Source organism: Ricinus communis, chromosome 5 (assembly GCF_019578655.1).
Source record: "Ricinus communis isolate WT05 ecotype wild-type chromosome 5, ASM1957865v1, whole genome shotgun sequence".
Lineage (NCBI taxonomy): Eukaryota > Viridiplantae > Streptophyta > Magnoliopsida > Malpighiales > Euphorbiaceae > Ricinus > Ricinus communis.
The window spans coordinates 24,231,350-24,254,688 of record NC_063260.1 but is presented as its reverse complement, the minus strand read 5'-3'; the positions used below and the strand labels follow the sequence as shown (position 1 = coordinate 24,254,688).

General features: G+C 31.7%; 1 protein-coding gene across 2 annotated transcripts; it reads left to right on the top strand.

The window, feature by feature from the left end:
* The first annotated feature begins 7,302 nt into the window (after positions 1-7,302).
* LOC8272448 (ACT domain-containing protein ACR8) lies at positions 7,303-10,579 on the top strand. Of its 2 annotated transcripts, XM_002509586.3 has the most exons (7): positions 7,304-7,693; positions 8,202-8,247; positions 8,421-8,535; positions 8,708-8,775; positions 8,878-9,444; positions 9,533-9,637; positions 9,720-10,579. In XM_002509586.3, the coding sequence occupies exons 1-7, from the start codon at positions 7,632-7,634 to the stop codon at positions 10,083-10,085; spliced, it is 1,329 nt and encodes a 442-aa protein (XP_002509632.1). In that variant the 5' UTR covers positions 7,304-7,631; the 3' UTR covers positions 10,086-10,579. The 2 variants fall into 2 exon arrangements, with proteins under 2 accessions (XP_025012154.2, XP_002509632.1); XM_025156386.2 differs by having other exon boundaries at positions 7,303-7,693; positions 8,708-9,444.
* The last annotated feature ends 12,760 nt before the right edge of the window (positions 10,580-23,339 follow it).

Here is a 23,339-nt window from a genome sequence, read left to right as displayed (position 1 = left end):
ACATTTAAAAAAAAATAAACCAATATACATGTATATTTTTTATTTCCAAGTCATTTAGAAAAGAAAAAAAATTTAATGTGTACCTAGTAGTGCATCCATTGATTTGAAGCAGGGTTCTCCATGTTCATTTTTTAGATTTTAGCTGAAAATTATAAATAGTGTAGTGAAGTGAAATGACTTCAGCAAATACGCAAAGAACATGTCACCTAATGAAAAATTCAAAAAAGAAAATCTTGCATCAAATTCCATTGCTTAGAAATTAAATAGATTGTTGAATCTGCATGCACGCCGACATACTACCATAACTTTGAAAAACACCATTGGAAGACTTAAAGAGTTCAGGAGCATCGTTAATTAAGATTTCGGGTTAAAATGATTTTCACCTGATTTTGGCTCTAATTAAGATTCCAACTTTTTCCAGCTTTGAATTAAAAGTTAATCTTGATTTTCTTTATCATAATTCAACTGCTTTAGTCTACAAAATGATATTTGTTCTGTCCCGTTAATGGGATTTGTCAACTTATTACGTTACAAGAAATATTTTAGGGTCACGAAATGTTACATTTTGACATCATTGGAGGCTGCTAATTAATCACGCACATACAAAGGTCAACCCATCTGCAATGATGAATTTTCTTTTTTCCTTTCCATTGACAGATTCCAACAAAAGCATGACGAGATTAATAGCTCACAGTGCATGGACCATTTTAATGCTAAAAAAAGAACTTTGTTATAATATATTATTGCTGAGAAAACTACCTCTTTACTGTGAAGCAATTTTCTAGCTATGTATTTGAGATATATACCTATTATTAAAAAAAAATGAAAATTACTTATAGCAGAACAAAAGATTTTTATTTCAAAGAAATTAATAATTAAAGTAGGTGAATTCCTGAAAAGGTAATAAATTTGGGCAATGGAGTTAGATAATAAGTTACCTTCCAAATGACTCAAAGAAAGACACTTATCTAACTATGCACACAAACACATGCCTAATTAAACTCGCTGTTGCTCCATATAGTTTTGCCAATGAAACAAGGAAATAACAAGCTGAAAGGACCACAACAGTTAAAAAGGTTTGATTTTTGCTTAGGCTTTACTCACAGCATGATTGAAATAATGTGATTCCTTGAACTACTGAAGCTATTTTCAGACAGCAGAAGGATGATGATGACTTCCTCAAGAACAATCTAACCACATATTTAACCACATATTTACCCTTTTCAATTCTAATAAGTTTTTGGACACCAATGCAATTGTCATTTTCAATCACGAACTGGGTTCTTATTTTTGTTTGTTTTTCTTAATTAAAACATGCTCTGAACTTATTAATTTCTTTCTCTTTTTTTTGAATTTATTTGTTTATTAGAAAAAGATATTGGGAAAATATTATTTGTTAAATTTTTGGAGATGTTGGAATTTAAATAGGCCCCACTGGATATGATGTCTTCTCAAAGGGGAGCTAAAAGGCCACTGTATAGCCATCCCTTTTGTGAAATCACTTCAAATTGCAGCATTTTCATATGGTTTTTTTAGTAGTATTTATGACAGCAGAATTGCTTTCCTTTCAACTACCATTTTCCCCAGCTGGCTTGACTTGATATTACAACTGCCTACATACATCTTCCAATCTACATCTATAATTTTCATTCAGCTTACTTTTCCACTGTATGAAAAACACAAGATGAATTTTGATTGATTAAGTACAATTGCCAACAATAAAATCAATTGCGATTGCCTACTTTTAAATGATTGCATCTTTTTATATATAAATACATCAAAATTTATACAATCCACAAATTTTAGATAAATTTATCATTTGACAAACCCGAAAAGAGCTATAAGTCATCCATTTTTATAATTTATTATCATTTCCTCATATTTTTAAAGGTTTCTATTTTCCGGTGTAAAAGTAAGAAGTTTATAATCTGTCCCTTTTAGCGAACAAATAAATTATTATAATATTTTTTATCTTAAAATTATTTTTATTAGTTTATGAGCTTTATATTCAATTTAAATGGTGAAAATTTAAAAAATTTAGTATCATAAATTTTAATAAAATCGATATAAATTATAAAAATTCTCAATCCAGATGATACACAAATTTAATATTGAACACAAACGTAAATTCATAGAATGATATGTGCATGTCTATTGTCTTTCACAATAAAGTTTGTGAAGCATAGCAAATTTATGATCTCACGTATACCTAAAACGAGACTTGATAACAAATAGAATCATCCTATGAATGTAATTGATGGAATTAAATGTTCCGTGAATAGAAATCAAGTGAAGTCTCAACCACTAATCCCATATTAGCAATAAATTAATAAAGAAGTGGGTCAATTAGTGATTGAGGCAATCCAATTATAGATTGTAAAAGATAGAGCAGTTAGAAACCAAACTTGCAAGGCAAGCCATGAGCTCCAAGACACATGCACTCTTTTTTCCTTTATGCTTACGTTTTCTTAGCCTTTAATCCATGTAAAATTGTAAATGAAAATTGCACTTCTCTCTCGAGTGGTAATTATAGCATTTGTACATACGAAGGCCTTCGTTGCGTCTCAGATTAATTGGCTAATCTCTGTTGTTGAATGCATGCCAGGTAGAATCTTTTGTTGGAGAAAAAGGAATATGCGTATGTGTGTTCAGTATGACTGTAAGTAATCATTTTTGCAAGACCAGACTGTCAATGGATGTTTCTTTTAGTCGCTGACTATATATCCTAGATTTTGATTGTCGCCCGTGTGAATGCTTGCTTACCTATTTTATATTAACATCAGTTATGCATAACCCATTTCAGTTTAATTACTTACTTCTTTCAATTCAAATTATGAATAATTGAATCGAACAATTAAGACCATTTTCAGTCGATTGAAATGCTTTACTCCGACCTTAATTACTAAATATTGCTATCTGAATATAGAATGACCTATAATATGTTGAGATTTGATATTAAGCGGTGTTTTTGTTTCTCCAAGAAAATAAATAATAATTTGTGTTTGAAATATCTAAAAAAAGAAAGTTATTTATTTAGACAGTCACAGATTTAACTGTTTAAGGACAAACTCTAATATGGTATTTTTTGAGAGTAGTCGCTAAATAAATTCAAATAGAAGGCATTATGTTTCTCATATTTTCTGATTTTATACACAAGCCTCGAGATATCTAAAGCAGACACTGACACTGTACTGCAGGAAGGAAGGAATGGAGGAATTGTGATTTGTGAAGTGCTGCTGTAGCTGCACGTCCGAGTCCTGTGAGTTTAGTCTTGCATTCACATGCACTTTGACCTAACTTTTTCCGCATTCTTTTTCTAGCTAACCTAATTTGACGGCCAAGATCTTCCGACCCCAGTAAAATCTTGGGATACCCACAAGTCTTCTCATTGGTGGGACCCACAGACGAAGCAAGCAATTACCTTAATTAATTATTATGAACACAAATAAACCAAGTCCAAATTCAAAAGACTTAAGAGACTGATTAATAGACTAATTAATCATCAGCCAGACTCTACATGTTTAATCAATCGCATTAGACAAAAACATGCTTCCAGTGTCTCGCGGAGAAATATGCGGCGCCGTTGTATACAGTCACTACCGATGCCGCGCATTGTTTCCAAAATTTGATTGTTTCTGGGTTTCGATTTTGGCGCCAAAAGTTCATTAACGGTCCATACTCTCGCATGATAAGAAAAGAAAAAATAAAAGGCGGGATTTCCTAAAACGCAAATAAAATTTTATTCAATTTTTTAGTTAATGACAGTGGTGGACCAAGTGACCGACGGTCTCAGCTGTCATCCACGTGTCTTCGTGGCTCTCCACTCCCCTGCCACCACCACCTCGTCCACGAAAACCCCTTCGACACTGCAAAAGGCCACTACACTGTTGGCGACCTTTTCTCTTTTTGTTTAATTATAATCCTCCAATATGCCCCCAACAAATCTTTACACTACCCCGACACACCCAAACCAAAATTTTACACGCCATGTCAATAAATTGAATAGAGCAAGTGGCCCCTGTGCTTGCCTTTGCTTTTATCTATGTGGATATTCTCCCGTGAAGATTTGGCCCCTCACTCTTTTTCTCTCCCACCCACTCACCGCCGTCCAATTTAGCGCCAAAACCACTCTATTCCCGCCAAAAATGTTGGACAACTCTTACCTGCACTATTTCAAACACACAACCTGTTTATTCTCGGATCTATATGTGTTCGGGCTATTCCAATTGGGGGTCCAAATATTAATGCGGGAAAACAAATTCTGTTTAATATAACGAATTAACTTTATGGATATATTGAACAAGAGCATAATTCAAAACAGCCGCTAAAAATTATTACTACTGCATTGTGGATGTGGTCCTCACCTTTTAATCGAGTGTATGAACCGCCATACCTGCCTATTTTAACGGACGCGGTGTTTTAAGTTCTGTAATTGATCCCTCCGTTATTAGTTTTCAGTTACTGTTACACACCCACGTTGTGGAGAATTTAAAAATTGGAAACACGCCACGTGAGCACAGTAACGGAGGGTAATAGTTTACCTTGTTATTACTATTGTTTTTTTAAACACTCCCGGGTTTAGGTGCCACATAAGCAGTCGGTAACTGTGGACAACGGACCAACCAGGAACGTGTTTTCTGACAATTCTACACGTGATTGTCAGAATACTGGTAGGACCCACGCGGGATATGGCTTACGTGACAGCATACCATCGGAGTTGACATTGTTAACAAGTTTGCCAGGTGTCGTGCTTCAAACAGATTTGAAAAGCTCAAATTCTAGTGTAAGGAGTGCCCAAAGAGAAACATAATAAGTCCGAAAGCGTGCCTCCACGACTACGTCTTATCATGCGCGCCGTTTCATGCCTCCGACCAATTAAATGCAACCACGTGAGACTTCCCTCTACCAACTTTTAAGATAACCGATTTGCCCTTACCGTACATTTAATAGTGCAAAGGATACTAATGGTGCAAAATGAATGAAAGTACTCTCTTTTTAGAAAAAGAAATTATCTCGGTTAAAGAAAATGTACAATGGTTCCTATAGAGGGTCCAAGTAGCGGTGCTATTACACGGAATCGAGCCAAACTTTAATTAAATTGAAGCTAACCGTCTATTATTATCAAACTGAGCTCAATGTAGGTTTCATTTAACCTTTTTTTCTTTAATATATATTTTGCATGTACAAACTAGTTTAATAAATCATTAAAATATAAGATACTTATCTGAAACAAAATTTGTAATTTTATTTTTATAAGATTAAGTAAATATTTTAATGTAAATTATAAAAGCTTTTATTACTTTAAAAATAACTAAATTATTCAATTTCTTATAGTTTTATTACATTCTTTAGACTTTTCATATAAATTTTTATTTTCTAAAACACAGTGTATTTTTTTTTAAGTAAAACACTGTGTATTTAAAATGTAGTGATTTATTATTAATTTGTCATTTTAACATAAAATAAATATATATCAAGAAAATATTATAGACTCCTCTCCACAACCACGACAGCACCACCAAAAATACTCCACCACCATTACCATTTCATTCACCACCGTCGTTAGACTATTGTCGTATTATATAATTCTTGCCTCCATGAATGTCCCGTCGAGGTCATTGCAAAAAAAACCCCAAATTACCCATCAAATCAAAGTAAATCATATTCTTGCAGCTCAAACCTAATACTAATCCCTCTTCCACCACCTCCACTAACATTATTGTAGACCAACAATAAGTGGGTACTATAACAGAGGAAGCCAAAAGAAAATCAATAAAAATTCAACTCAAAGTACCAAACTTTGATTACCTCCTTGGATTGCTTGATCTTGAGGCTCGACCAAACCCTAATTGATCACATGCACTACCTTAGCGATCATTTTTCTCATGTCTTCCTTTGTCATGGCATCTTTTTTGCTCATTATAATTTTGACAATAATACTTAGAACTTACAAAAGGCAAGATTTTTCATTTTCATACAAGTGAAGATCCCTCATTTGAATCTCTATATTTACCGTCATGTTCATACCGCTTACTAGCTTAGGGTTTTGCGTCATAAGAATTCCAGAAGCGTTCATTCTTATGATGAATCACTGTTAAGGTAGGCAATTAAGTTTTTATTTATTAAATTAGAGATTCATATTTACTGATTTATTATTTTTACATGTTCTAATAAAAAAGAAACACCATTAAAAAATTTGTGCGTCTAAACATTTTTTCTCGAGAAGAATAATATTTAGAAGAAAATAAAATTTCTATGAAAAATCAAAATAACATAATAAATTTACTAGAAAATTGGATATTTTGAAATTATTAGCTCTACTATAAATAAATGAATGTATATAATATATTTACATGTTATGTTATTAATGGTATCATTTACAAACTAACTCATTAGTCTATAAAAGGAATTAGTTAAACTTATAAAGCATGCTTTTTAAATTTGGATTATTTTATATATTAATTAAGTTGTATTTAAATAATTTTTTAATCATAAATTAAGCTCTAAATAATTTAGAAGCAAGATGATTTCAAAATTTAGAAGTACGATAATTTTAAAATAAAAAAAATTTATATAGATATACTTTCATTAAATTCAATTATGTATAATATTGATGGTGATGAATAAAAATATTTGAAGATTTGAAATATTATTTTCTACTTATATTAAAAATGCGCGTTTACATAAAAATATGTTTGAAATTAGGCGATTATGAAACTGAAGCCTAGATCCGAGTATAACCTGGTGCAAAGATCAAAGACAAAGAAACCGGCGAAAAAGTGGACGATAGAAAAGCCGAGGGGGATCAGAGCGTTGTTGTCACGTGCGGACGTCATAATAATATCAATAATAATAATTCATAGTCGGCAATTCCCTCTCAACTTAAAAATCAAGCCATCTCAATAGCCTAATAAAGGATAGTAGGACCTACGATCGGACACGTGGAAAGACCACTCCCTCCCTGCCCTTGGATCAGATCAAGAATAAACTAGAACAGCGAGAAGTTGTAAGAGTATTGAGTCGAAAGCACGCAAGGGAAAGGAAAGGAGACATGTAGATGAGAAACGTGGCATCCGAGCTGGATATATGAACAACCATGATTGGGGATCAATCGACACGTGGAAACACGAATTAGCTTGCAGAGCTCAAGTGAAGGAGAATTGTCTAATAGGAAGGCGCTATTCACGCCATGTGACCCGTCTTTGCTTATAGGCATGGGATGGTTTGGTTAAAATTTAAATTTAAATTAAATAATTAAAGAATATAAAATGGAATAATCAAAATAAAAATAAAAATGGAAATATATAAAGGGAGAGAGAGGAGAGTGTTAAGAGCAAGGCGTGCTTTTGCGCTTTTAGGGAGAGAGAGATTTAAGTGAGAGAAAATCGTAACTCTCGAGAGAATACAAAGGAAATAGAGTTTGGTAAGGGCTGTTAATGGCGATTTAGACAAAGAGGGAAAAAGAATATCAAGTGACCATCAAGAGTTTCTTTGTGTTGTTGCATTTAGTTTTTCCCTAACAACTTTCAGCTTGCTGGGTCTTTGATTCACTGCTTACGAGGAGAGAAATTTATTCCTTTTACTGGTTTTGAAATTTGAAGGAAGTGAAGTGAAGGAGGTATTATAAACAAATGGAGTGGAGTGCTTATCTAGATGAGTATGAAAAGCTTGTTATAAGGATGACCACTCCCAGGTTTGTTTCTTCTTCTTCTTCTTCTTCTTAACACATTCCTGTTCAATTTCTGTCCGAAAAATGGTGTTCACTTGCCATTATTTTCTGATTTTGCCCTTTTTGTTTCTATCCTTTTCTCAAACCTCCCTTACACACGACAATCTTTTCTTTCCATTTTCCAGACCTTACCTAATCTACTTCAGATTTTATGTGATTTCATCTTTTTAGTTTTTCCATTTTTAAATTCTTTTCTTAAAAATAAGTAATTGTCTCTTTTTATCCAAGATTCACTTGATTAACTTTTCTTTAGTGGCTTTCATAATATTTAGTTTCTTAATGATTTTGTTGACTTGTCTTTCGATTTTATTTTTGCTGATTCCTTTCAATTTCTCAGAAGCTCGAACATCTTACTTGGACCTTTTCAATTATTTCTGCTCCAAATTCTTTACCTTTGATTTGAAATTCCCATGTAAAAAGGAAAAGAAGAAAAAAGCAATTTCTGACTTGACCTTTCTCTGTATTTCTGCAGGGTCGTCATCGACAATGGCGTTTGTCCCACTGCGACCGTTGTCAAGGTAACCTTTCCCTTCCACGAAACCACAAAATTGAAAATGCCCACAAATCAAAGTTCAATGAAGTGTCAAAAAGATTGACTACACATTAAAATATGTTTGCTTCTAATTTGCTCCAAAAGATTGACTAAAAAATCTCTTCTTTTTCTTTGTTTGCCTTTTGCTTGGTCTTGCAGGTTGATAGTGCCAGAAAACATGGAATTTTGCTTGAGGCTGTTCAAGTTCTTACGGATCTTAACCTTTCAATTAAAAAAGCTTACATTTCTTCTGATGGAAGATGGTTCATGGATGGTAAGCAAAGAAAACTTTCAGTAAAATTATCAATTTTTTTTAAAATATTTGGTTTATCTTGCTAATGTGCGCCATGAAGGCATGCGCACGCTAGTACTTTTATGTCACTTCTTGGAATTAATGATTTACTTTTTCTTTTTGTTCTGGGTGTCTTTCTTTTCATCTTCTGCAGTTTTTCATGTGACTGATATAAATGGAAATAAATTGACTGATGAGAGCGTTATTAACTACATCGAGCAGGTATTATTAGCGTGCTTAAATGCAATTTACATTAATTTGTTGATTTCAGGAAATGGTTTTCTTGTGGAAACTGAAAAGTGTTTAATGTATGTTACTTTACAGTCACTTGGGACAATTCACTATGGCAGAACCCACGATTTCAACGGTTTAACCGCATTAGAACTCACCGGTACAGACCGGGTTGGCCTTTTGTCAGAGGTTTTTGCAGTGCTAGCTGACCTTCAATGTGATGTTGTAGAGGCTAAAGTTTGGACTCATAATGGTCGAATTGCTTCTCTAATTTATGTAAAAGACTGCAATTCAGGGTCCCCAATTGAGGACTCTCAACATATTGATAGAATTGAGGCTCGTTTAAGGAATGTTCTGAAGGGGGACAATGACATTAGGAGCGCAAAAACATCGGTCTCTATGGCAGTCACACACACAGAGAGAAGGTTGCATCAAATGATGTTTGCTGATAGGGACTATGAAAGGAAGCCTATTTTGCGGTTTAGTGCTGATTCACCGGTGGTGACAGTGCAGAATTGGGTGGAGAGGGGTTACTCAGTTGTTAATGTTCAATGCAAGGATCGAATGAAACTTTTGTTCGATGTTGTTTGCACCTTGACAGACATGGAATATGTTGTGTTTCATGCTACAATCAACACTGCAGGGGACAAAGCATATCTGGTAAAAATTGCTCATTATCTTAATTTGATTCCTATAGATAGAATTAAAATGTTCTATTATTGACTTGTACTGGTTAACGTTATTGCAGGAATTTTACATTAAACACACAGATGGAACCCCGATTAGCTCAGAGCCTGAAAGGCAGCGGGTAATTCAATGCTTGCAAGCGGCAGTTGAGAGAAGAGCTTCTGAGGTAATATCTTTTATTTCAAATTCATAATTTTTGAGTTGATTATGCACTTGTAAGCCGTATCTTATAAATGTTATATTAACAGGGTGTAAGGCTAGAATTATGCACGCCTGATAGGCAAGGTCTTTTAGCAGATGTGACGAGAACATTTAGAGAGAATGGCCTTAATGTGACAAGGGCTGAGATATCAACCTCAACAAAAACGGCTACAAATGTATTCTACGTAACTGATGCAATTGGTAACCCTGCAGATTCTAAGATAATTGAATCTGTTCGTCAAAGAATTGGATTGAGTAATTTAAAAGTGAAGGAATTGCCACCATTGATGTACCATCAAGAGGCAGAAAGGGAAGAGCAAGGTGTAGGAGTAGCAGGGACAGTGTTGTTATCACTTGGAAGCCTAGTAAGAAAGAATCTATACAATTTGGGATTAATCAGATCATACTCTTAAAAAAAGGTGCAAGTAAAAAACAAGAATGGATTAAGAGGAAGAAAAGAAATTTGTTGATGTCATCTCTTGTTTGAGGTGGGTATATTCTTTGCTTCATGTTTGGGATGGTGTTTTGTTGTACATATGGAAAAAGGTGGGGAATTTGGGTGATGGTAGTAATATTAAGTAGTTGGTTATAGTTGGGTTTGGTTGGTAGAATAGAGGGATAGAGATACAGATTGGAGAGGTTGCTCCACCATATTTTATAACTTTTTGCAAAAATATTATGAAATGCAAGAAAGGAAGAAGAAATGGGCAGCAAAAGGGGGAAAAGAAAAGGGGGTGGCAGTATTGGTGGAGGGTTGTGATAAAAATTGGATTTGTTGGTGGCAGAATGGGAAGAAAATTAGGTTGAATTTGAAAACAAAATGGCCGCTTCTTCATATACAGCACACAGTTTGTACATAACGACATCTTAATATATTAATGTTAATGGTTGACTTGATTATTCTTTATATCATTATTCTTATTTAAAAATCTTCTAGTGTGTTGTTCCATTTCTTTGATTTTGTGTGTGTGAGGGAACATGAGAGGGGCCTGCACTTGTGGATTAAAGAGAATCAAATTGCAAAATCACTGTTTTCTAGATGCCCCTCTTTTTTATCTATTTATTATTATTTCCTTTTGAAACTTTAATTCGGAGCTGCTAGAGGTTAATAGTTGCAAGTTGGTATTAAAAGCTGTTCTATACATGAAAATGAAGTTGATATTCCATGAACAGAAATTATAAAAGATCTGATAGAATATTACTTAATTTAGAAATTATACTCAATGTGAAAAGGGCATATCATTTAAGTGTACAATAATCTTAATAATTAAGGATGACTTAAGCACATAAAATGAGTGCATAGAACACGAAAGTTCCTGATTAATTGAATAAATGATTTATGTTGAAAATGTGTGCATGTTAATTAGAAGGGAATGCACCGACCACCGTCCTGAATTATTGTCCCATTTTTGTCTGACGAAAGATGAAATAGAAGCTAAATGCTTAGCTTCTTCGAATGGTTAGTCTGATATGGGGTCTACGACTTGGCTTTCAAAAATCCAAATTTTAGAGTTTATTCTTAATTTTACTAATTCTTTACATTTTAGTACCTGTTTTCTATTTTTTTTTTATTTTTTTTTAGAATATAGTATCTACAGGAATTCCGTTATTTTTTTATAATATATAACAGTCGGACATAGAATATTTTCATATTAACAAATTAATGAACTAGAAACAAAACTGTAAAGTTTTGATATAAATGGTAATACTTACCCATATCATGATTTCTTAATTATCCCGTTAAAAATTATAAGAACAATTAATGCATCTTATTCTTCTCTAACTAGTCGAATTACAGTTAATAGTTTTGAAATGGAAAAAGTTTTACAAAAAAGAGAAGAAAATTCATATGATAATACAAGATTTTGAAGAGATTAGTACAATAACACAAGAATAATAAACAACTCTTCTGTTTCTAAAAGTCACTTAATATTTTAATAATATTTTGCCAGGAATCAAGCAAGTTGCTACCAGTTTGAACTTTGAACGTTACAGCTGCTTTCCTTTTTCTTTTTTTCCAACACCAGCCAGCCTTATCTAATTGCTGAATATAGAAATGTTTTCCCCATCTAAAAGAATTTTAATTAATTTAGTGTAATTAGAATTTTTAGAACTATAAACTCTTGTGTTTGAAATATGATTTAAGCTATTCTTCTTTTTTTAAAAGAAAAAATAAAGCAAAATTTGAAATGATACAGTAGGAAAATCCAAAAGTATATTTTCTCGAAAGCCAATTATGGAATTAGATAATATGGGAATTAATACCCACAAATTAGTTTACTATACTAAGATTGACATCTTTTATTTTAAAATTATAGGTTTGTAGATTAGAATGTGGTTTCAAACACTGCTATGATATTTAATTGCAGAATTTAATAATATCATATACAATATTTTTATATATATAAGAAAAGAAGGCGTACCTGAACTCGAAGGAAAGCAGTCAAAGATTGAAATATTAAAAGGAACGGAAGACGGCCAATTGTCTTCACTATGTTTTGATGGGTCCGAGAAAAACAACACAGCTCCCGACATTCAGTCGATCCTAAAAGATAACTACTTCACTCGTTTCAGCTTTGGATGCATCTCCAATTCCCTTTTCTGCATTAATCTTGTTTCCTTCTTAATTTGAATCGCAGACACAGGATAAAAAGGAAAATCAGTTCAGCCAATCTATTTTGAAGATCCCATTTTTCATTTTATATATAAATAAGACATTAATCAATTCTCCAGCTCTTGTTTCTTAGTTAGTAAACGCATAGGTTAAAATCCAGAGATTATACCGAGTCGGTCTCTCCAGTACACAATTTATAAATTGATCAATACTTAATTTGGATGTAAGCACAGGAAAATTCTTGCACATAGAAAGACAGTAGCTAAAAATTATTAGAGGGGTCCTGTATGGGGTGGTCCATACAAGAAGAATATGCAATTCCTTCTCGTCACTCGTTAACTTTCAACCGAAACTAGTGATTTACAACTCACAGTCTTTTGACTTACAGAATTAGTAACATTAAATTCTAGAATGGGGCAAATTTTTTTTTTTTTTTGTTTTTTTTTGTTTTTTGCTTTCGGGCTTTACTTTTCTCTTGTTCTTGCATGCATGTGGTTAAGCTTTTTCTCTTCTCTTTTCTTTTTTTGCTTTTACATATTTAGAGAAGAGTTTTCCAACCCTAACCGAGTGGGGTTACAGTTGGACGACAACAGCTGACTAATGTAACCGCTAACTCCGCCGGTTGTGGCGGGTGGCTGAGCTGTAGATAGCTAAGAAAGAAAAGAAAGTAACACTGTTGGAAGTCACGTGATATCTGTTATCAATAGACACAAAATCTTACATATCAGTTTAAGGATTTATAAAAAAAATATTTGGCTCTTCTTTTGATAGAGTTGTTCTCTTTGCTTTTTTTCTCTTTTTAGTCAATTTAGTGAAACAAACTGAAAATAGAAGAACAGAAGAAGATGATGGTGTCTTGACTGCGAGTTTGGGGCTCAAAAAGCTATTCGTTCCTTCCTTATTAGATCTTTTGTTTCTTTTTTTAATTCTAGTTGTAATAACAAAAATAAATAAATAATAAAATATTTCCTTGTTTGACCAGGCAGCCTTGTGGGCTACCTTCTCTGCGTGGTGCCTACGAAAATAAGCTTATTATTGGTCAAAATTGCTTATATTATACTTGGTGAAAGTGAAATTGTACTGTGGTTTGAAGTTTTCCTCAAGCTATAATGGGGGGTTTCTACTCTTATTGTTGCCTTGCCTCATTGGCTGATTGCAAGTGTCTTTTTCCCCCCCTCTTGGAAGAGAAACCCAATAAGAAATGAATCCATCCTTTGGTACTTGATCACTTTGTGAAAATCTTAATTTGTTTCCACTAAGAAAGATGGGTTTACTGTTTGATGTTAATAGTTGAATAATGAATGTTGTTGGAAACCAATGGGAAACCAGTCAACCATTATAATTGCCTACTTAAGACTTTCAGCTGGAATAATTATTTTTCAGCAATTTCTTGGTCATTCAGAGCAACAAATAAACCGAGTCAATGGTCGGAAACTAAAGTTATCAGTTTGAGATGGTTTTCTAAGTAACATTAAACATATGAAATAGAGTATGAGATTTAACCACGGGTTCACATGTTTTCTCTGTCCCCTGCATCACATAACCAGATAAATCCTTCTAATGGTTAAATCCAGACAATTCTGCTCTTCTATCCTAACTTATTTGTTAGTCTTTGCATTAGTACGTGTATTAATAAATATTAATAAGAATTTCAATATGGCAAAATATTCTCTTTTCTTACAAAACTAATTGATGTGGTAGGGTTAGTTTGATGTTGGACATATAGGTTGGAATCCAATTACAAGCAAAAAAATAATAATAATAATAAACAAAAACAAAAGAGATCCTTCACAGAATAGAACTTCTACTAGAACATCAAACGCATTATTCAAATAAACATATACTAATGGCAATAATATTAATCCTTTATGCTTTCCACACACATGGGATTCGAGTGGTTCATTCACATTGGATGTCTTGCTGAAAGTCGGGGACTATGTACATTTGATTTTTCTTATTACACCTAAATGTCTTTATGCTAAAGTAACTAACAGGACAACCCCAGATTCTCTTGCTGCCCCATTTGCGCAAAGGATTTGCATCAAAGAATCACAATTTAATTCTAAACCCGCACTTTACACATGATCCATGCCACATACTTTAAATTGAAAAGGAACTATCGAGATCATGCATTCTAGTATATAGATAAGTTAATTTAAGTAACCCTTTAAGTACACATGCAGACATTCTAGAAAAAGGTGTTCGCCATTGCAGGCTATTCGAGCAAGCACTGCGTGCACAGTTATAGCAGAATATGTGGCAAAGACCTTCCTACCAGCATTTGTTCCTCAGGTTTTTTTTCAGAGTCAGCTGCTATGATTATTCCTCTCTTAAAAAATATATTAATTATATACATATACACCCATGTGGCTTTAACATCCAAAATGCTTTCCACCCCATTATTCTACACACTATTATATTGATTCTTTCAGCACAAGAGGGCCAAAATAAGGAACAGATTGCACCATACTCTTCAATAATTGAGAAATCATGATAAAAATCTAAGGTTGTCATTTTCTTAAGTGTTTCTGAATCAATTTAGGAAATCAAACTATCATTAATAGATTAGTCGATCTTGATTTTATTATTAGCTTGGTATGACCATTCTTTGTAAGTTCTGGAATTTTTGCAAGATTAATTGTCTTATATATTGTTGTAATATCATTGTAATGTTCTCTCCCATCAATTATACAGAGTGACAAAGATGAAGCCAGATTAACCAACCGTCTTAGTTGCCACTTGATGTAAACAAATGCATACATGCATGTTGTAGTTATCTCCATGCCCGCCAATAGAAATGACACAAGATAAGTTGATACATAAGCTACCACACCAAAAAGGGTATAACAAAAAGAACCCAATTGTTTGTTTTCTTAACTTGTACTTATATATATATATATATATAAAGTTAATCGTCTGCTGTAGAAGTATTTTAGTTTATAGTTAAACAAGCCTACAAAGCAACTGCTGGGTGATGAGACTTGTTTGTTTTTACTATTAGTTGTTTTCTTTTCGTAAGCAAGAATCTCCTTTTGATTTCTATTCTTGTATTTGGCTTTTTTCTAGTCTCATAAACCTTTCGGAGTTCCCGCTAGCTTGTGCAAAATGTATTGAAAATCTGGAAAGGAAGGGTGTCTCTGCTCTAGTTTTTCCTGTAAAGGAGATTCCAGATGGCTAGCCGACCTTTGGCCAAAGATTATACAGATATGATATGATGCTAAAATAATAATTATTATTGATCATCTAGTTGTTAGGGACTAGTAATTTTCATGAAAGAATAACATCAAATACATACCTTTAATCTTTCTTATTCTCTCTTGATGCCTGGCTGCAAGTAATGTGACATGTTTTGGGTGTTTTTGATTAACTTTTCTTATTCTAGAAACTAATCAATCTCAAGGACTAATCATCCGTACAAAAGAATATATAGAATTCAATCTGCTATTTTGCTTTGTGTTTACTTTAAAACCAAAGTTAATTAGCATCTTTTTTCTTTATTAGTTGGTTGGTTCCACTATTTCACCACCTTTTAGCATGGATTAATCAAAAATAACTTTGGCTTTTATAAAGTCTAATTAATTAGTTTCTTAGAGTATCGTTTAGATACTCAAGTTGCAGCATATCATTTTAGTGTGGAGATATGGATTCTGTTATTACCTACTTATGGCAGATATACTATCTTAATTATTTGGTTTCTATAAGTTATCCTGTAAGAAACTCAATTTCTTGTAATAGACGAGAATTGCCATTAATTGTTGCTCATAATTGGCATCAGTCATTTTTTCTAATCCATAATTTCATATGAATTGAACTGATGGGATTTCCTTGTCACACCCTGACACAATCTCACCATCGGAAGTTGATAGCCTCAGCTAATTTGCTTTCAATGTTGAGATGATAAGGCTCGAATGCTAAATTCATAGCCCCAATCCGGCTATGCCTTTTTGGTGAAAATCTTCCATTTACATCTGTGAATTTGTACATGCACTTGCTAGGATTCTAAAGATACTGTCTAATTTCTACTAGTTTCAAGTAAAGAAGAAAAAGAAATTGTAACTAAAAAAAAATGTAATTAGTAAAAGGAAAAAAAGAAGCATATTCCACATTCGGATTATAAGTCATATAAATCTGAATCAGTTTGTCTGTACTTGAATTATATGCTTCTATCATCATTTTTAAACATCTCTAAGCTGGCCAGCCTACACTAGATTAAATTACATTTAAAATAATAAACTAATCTTTGGGTCATTTTTGTTTGCAAGCCTCCATGGAGAGGGCATCGTTTCTCTGGATAGACGAATATTCCTATGACTGTATTCTCACAATCATTTGACTCCTGTTTATTTTAAAATTTGTGAAAATTAATGCATTATAGAAAGTTTTTTTTTTTCTTTATAATGCCATACTATTAGGTAATTAATTTAATTGGACTGCAAAGAGGCTGGAGTTGCTCGACCAATTAAACCCAAAAAATTCAAGTGAAACAGCTTCTTTAGTCACTAAAACAAACAACCCATCATCATATAAAATCATTTTGCATTGACCAACTTAAAGGATAAGCATGCACGGCCATGTTAATTGGCATCCGGCCACGGCAAAATCAAGTTAGAATAAGACAAGAGAGCAGCATATTTACAAGATTGTAACTATGTTGAATTCTTAAGCAGCAATATTGTTTATCTCGTTAATTCTCTTTTCAACTGTGATTACAATGTGCAAAGACAATTGGACACTTATCGCAGTCTTGTTCCAATTGTACTGGATGTCCATGTTCCCAAAGAGAGGACTCATATATTACCTTAATTATGGCCATTCTTAATAAATATTTATCGATGGTTTTAACATCATCATGATTATCGCCGGATACATATTGACCAAAGATCAGCGCCACAAACCGAAAGTAAGCATTTGTTTCGTAGCAAAAAGTTGTTTTTTGGTTGTAAATGGAATCTGGGCTATGCTTGCCTTTGGCATTTTGTAGCAGTAGTTGCGAGCAATTGTAGCGTTGAAAATTGCAGCTGATGCAATGAAAGAAAGTTGCTCGAGTAAGGAGACTTGTGGGAAAAGTGGATTCGTGTCCTTATTAGTAAGAAATACGGACCTCCTTATGCTTGTCATATCGTATACGGATATATGCCACATATTAATGCTCTGTGTTTATGTCATGTAGGGTCTTTTAAGTTTGTGCCCTTTATGAAAGTGATTGAACTACTTCATTATTTATTCTTCTTCGATTTCATTTGAAAATTGTAACACACATTAAATTTTGATTGTAGTTCGTCTTTGGGACATTCTACATCTTTACACAACAGTAAAACAAGGATCGAACGATACCAACCTTGCTGGGCCAATAGTACTTCCAGCAGTTTATAGAAAAGACAAAAAAGAAAAGGAAAACACTTTTAAAGTTCATGAGATTGGCCATATTTGTGTATACATCATATATATACATATAATTTCATATTAAATAATTAATTCTATATTATGAGTTTTGATGTATTTATTGATGGAATAAGAGATGATATTTCAATAATTAAAATCATAATTTTTTGACTAAATTTAGTGTGTGTCTCTATCTATAAAATAAATTGATAGATGATTAACATATATTTATTAGTTTTAAATAAATGAGTATATGTCAGTCATCCAATATCAAAGTGTGAAACACCCATATTATATGTATATCGAATCTATGTAATAATTTATCTAGTTAATTAAAATAATTTCTAATTGTTCTCATTTCTAATGGATCTCATATCTGTGTCCCGTTAGTAATTTAATTATAAAACGTCAAAATTAGCTATCTAATTACCAAAAATAAAAGTAATTGTACATAATTATATTTATCATACAGTGTACACATACATCCTTTCAATTTTATGAAAGTGCAAAAGTTATAAAATCAGAGATTTACAAATTGGGTATTGCTAATTTGAGTCCATGGGCATTCTCTTCCATCAACGGCTTTAATCGCCACAAAATATTAGTTGTATGGAAGTAGCAATTTTTAAAATTTAAATCGTGATACTATTAATGGTTTAGCTGATTAGATGTTAATTGCTAATTAAGTTTTTATTCAAGCAATTGGCCGAGGTTTTAGCAAACACTAGCATGCATCATTTATTCGGCTGACAATAAATCAATGCAACTCGTTTCCTTAGAACAAAAAGGGTAAATATGGCCCAAGATTCAGTCCAGTTTGATTTCTACATGTGGGGAATTATGTGGTCCATTGGGCGAACATCACATCGATAATCTTTTACAAACATAACCCAAGATCCAGCCCGCAAAAATATTTCCCTAGTTTGAAATTCCATGGGCAATGCATCAATTATAAAGTTCTAAAATGAGGTTATTTTAAGTTTTCTCCCATAAAAGAAGAAAAAGACAAAGACTTTCCAGATGATTGTCTCTACTCTTTATGGTTATATTTTAAAAATAATTATATTTACATTCAAATTTATCACTAATTCCAGTCCAGTAGTTTGATAAGGTCTAATGAAAAAGCCTATTTAAATTTTACTCAAATATTAAACTCATGATTAATTATTCGATTCCTGGCCAGGAGTTGGAGAATAGTCATTTAATATGGTGGAAGGATATAAAAATAAATAATTACATGCGTATAAAATGTTTAAGTACGTAATTACGGAGCAAAAAGAAAAGTGCATGACTATTGAAGAATACTCTAGAATGTTGAAATGCATTTTGTGGAGCAAAAAGCAATGGAAGAAATTGAAAAAAAAAAAAAAAAAGAAGTAAGAAACTGAAATGTGAAAGTTCCATCTATTTTTCATATGAAAGTCACAAGCATATACATGCAATGTAGCAGAGTCAATTGAGAAACAAGCCAAATGAAACAGAGATGTGCAAAGTATAGATGCCTATAAATAAAGGAGTACCTCCCAGAGAGCAAACTCACCTACCATTCAGAATACAACATAGAGTTTTATCTTTAGTATATAACAATTGTTAGTATATCAATCCTTATCTTTTATTCTTCCAACACCTTTTAAGCTTTCAATTCCTTAGTAATAATTTACTTTCTTGTAAGTCATTGATTTTATTTAATCAATTCTTTACTCTTTTCAATTTATTATTTTTTAACATTTACTTTTGCTTCACATTTATTATAGTCTACAACTTTTAATTTACGGCCTTCAATCTAATGCTTTCAATTATAGCTCTTTGTTTAAGTTTATTAATATATTTTCACATTTTATTTCAATTCCATGAAGCTTATTAATTAGCTTTGCATTTGATTTAGCAAAATTATATAAGTTCTCTTAACACTCTAGAATAATTTAGATTCGGGTAACTTTTAGATTAGAAATTAAAACGTCACATATTCTATAATAGAATCACATTCATTTGAGGTGATTTGCCTCCAGCAGACTCCATAAACAAATGCACATGAATTACTATAGACTAATTCTAATTGTCTTTCTTTGGTTACAGTTATTTGCTGGTAGCCTATTTTAGGATCTGATATTCATTAACAATGAACAATGTACTTGTGATATAGTATGAGTAAATTGAAGAAATACATAGTTATAAAATGGATTTGCTAAGAGAGTAGGGACCAAAAGAATAGAAGCAGACAGAGAGTTATGGGGAGAGTTTCTTTTTCGGTTTTGTTTATAGAAACTAGTGCAAAGAAAGTTGGCTGGAAAAAGACGGTAACTGAGAGATGTAAAACACTCAATTAGTTGGTGATTGGATGAGAGAGCCTCTTAGTTAGAATCTTTGTTTCCTTCTCATTATTCTAAGCGAATGCATCTTTTAGTTTTCAAGAAAAGTAGAGACGAGACATTCTAGTCTTGTTCGATTCTTACTTGTATCTCAATTCTTTTATTTTTTTCCTAAATCAGACATGAACTTAACTATTACCTTAAAGGAAAACTAGAATAACTAGGCTTAAGTGTTCATGTCTTGACTTGATTAAAATCTACTCATCAAAACAGATTTATCATCAAATTTTGATGAGTATTCCTGACATCCGATTAGTGAATGTTTTATAGAATCGTTATACAAATAGAACCCATGTCAAATAGGAGAGTCAGATCAGAGTCGTTCTCACTTTTGAGTAATCATCGCCATAAGAAAAAACAAAAGGTAAATACATAATGTTTGCCTAAATTAAATACAAACTTGAAGAAAAGAGAAGAAGGAAGAAGAAATGTTCAATAGGCTGAAACGAGATGGAGTACTCCACCATGCTTCTTCATGCTATTTAATTATTAAATTTAAATCTTAATTAAGTAATTTTGTTATTTTCAATATACACATAAATATCAAAATATTTTTTATATATAAGAAAATAATTAATTAATAAAATATAAATATAAATATTTTATTTGATTATATATAAACTCATGTTAAGATTAAAAGGTGTTATTAACTATTATATATTACAATATGACCAAATTATCTATTATATTTATCTATATTTAGTTTAGTGAATAAGATTTACATATATTCGATTGAGGTAGTAAGTTCTAATTCTATTTTATACGATAGTTATTTTTTTTAAGAATTAAATTTAAACTCAATCAGATTTACGTATCAGTTCGAATTGAGTATTATGAAATTTGAGTTTGTCTCGTCAAACTATTTAAATTTTTTTAAATTAATTTTAAGTAGCTCGCGAGTTGGTTCGACTCGATTACAACGATAAATATAATAAAACCCAAATTATAATATGATCAAATTATCTATTATATATATCTATATTTAATTTAATGAAGAAGGTTTACATATATCCGATTCTAATTCTATTTTATATGATAGTTATTTTTCTTAAGAATTAAATTTAAAGTCAATTAGATTCATATGTCAGGTCGAGTTAGGCATTATGAAATTTGAGTTTGTCTCGTCAAGCTATTTGAATACTTTTAAAAATGATTTTGAGTAATTTCCGAATTTGTTCGATCCCATTACTATGATAGATATAATGAGGATCAAATTAAAAATGAAGTGAGTTAATTAGTCATGTGACTTTGACTCCAAACTTGAGTCACCACTATTTCTCTTACAATAAGAATCAAAGTATAGAGTCAAGAGAACTCACGAAACCAAGATCTAACCTAGATATCATCAACAACTTAATTGACTAACAGTTCAACAAATCTTGACCTCACTTCCATAAAACTGCGCTGCTTATGATTAATTTCTCTTATCCTTTGATAATTATGAAGATGTAAAAAGGGTTGATCAGTAAAAGCTATGAAAAGTGGAAACAAGGAAATTGTCTTACAAAATATATTAATTAGAAAACTCATACAGTCAGAAAACAAAACAAAAAAAAAAAAAAAAAAGGAAAAATAATAGGCTGGATATTTAAATTAATTACTAGCCGGCAATTAAGAAAATGAAATTGTCATAGTGCAAATGTTAATTATAAATTTTTAAAATGGAAGACAAAATTAAATTCCATGTTCTTGAGATTCCAATTTTGACTTGGACGCGCAATCAGCACCACTAAGTTCAAGTGGTAATTTCTTTTAAAGAAGTTTGAGGATTAATTTTTAAATTTGTTAATCGAGTTTTCTCCATCCCATTACATAATAAATTATATTTAATTCACAAAAGTTAGGTCTGATTACCGACCAAAGAAAAAGTATAATTTATATTGCATGCGAAAAATTTGAAAACAATAATAGTATAATAGAAGATGTTGAAATTAATAGGCATTGAATTCATCACCATTATATTATATTATTTAATAATATAACAATAATAATAATAATAATAATAATAATAATAATATATTCAAGAATTTCAATAATTGTTTTCGTTCTTATCTAATGTACAATTTTTTATTGTGTTTTCTTGTTTTTATAATATAAATTTATGTAAGCCTAGTTCAGAAAAAAGATGCTTTTATTTAAGTATTTATGAATACTATAGCTGTCGCTAATGGCATTTTAGATGGTCAAATTGTTTGTGGTCCCATACAAAAATTAAATTAAATTTTTATGATCTGTAATCACTTTCATTTTTCCTTATTTTAAACGCCTTATTTATAATAAAGCTTTAGAAAATGACTAAAGATTAGGTGGGAAATAAATTATGTCAGAAAATAGGATTTTATTATTAGAAACCCTTATTGGGACTATTCCTTTTTACCCTCACCACCAATAATAAATTTCATGAAACACAACTGATTTCAATCTTTTTTTTTTTTTTTTTTTTAATATTTTTGCTCATTGCTTTATAGAGAGCCTTGATGTGGCTTTAAGGGGTGTTGTAGGTTGATCCAACTATGCCAAAAATTCTTCACATTTTTTATGACATGTTAAATTATCTTTTTTTTTTTTGTAAAAAAAAAAAGAAAAAGAAATCATATTTAAATATGAAAATGGTTAAAGTAAAAAAGTATTTCTTTTACAAGGAACAAAATATTATTCATAATTATATAAAAGGATAATTTAACATGTCATAGTTTCCTCCATTAACATCTCTTCTTCCCACACATCATTAGCAATGTGCTAATAATCAAAGAATGTCCAAATCTTTTTAGTTGGACCAGCTTATCTCATGTCCAATTAATTTGGTTCCTTAGTTAGAATCAACAACACAAAACGAAACAAAGGAAGATTCTGAAGGGGCTAACTAATCCAATTAAGGAAGCAACACTTGCGACTCCCAACTAAATATCCCATCTTGCAAAGTTAGTTCATTCATTGGTGGAAGGTTATTATGTTTGAAAGCAAAAAAAAGAACTCATAATCATTTATGATTAATGCTAAATACTGATTTTCTTATAGATTGGGGGCGATGAAGTGCAAAAAGAATCATCTGTTGATTAAGCTATTTTTAACACAGTTCATGTAATTAAAATCTTTTGCTTGTATCAGGCCCCAGAAAAAAAGGTTATGCTTGCCTTAACCCACCTTTATTTTTCCTTTTATTGCCAATTTCTCATAGCCTTAGCAAACCTAATTTTACTTGTTATTTACTCAAAAATATATCTATAAAAATGAAAAGGAAAACTATAATTAAAATGATGACAATAATACCACTTTGTCCACTTTCCCAATAAAAAAATTTA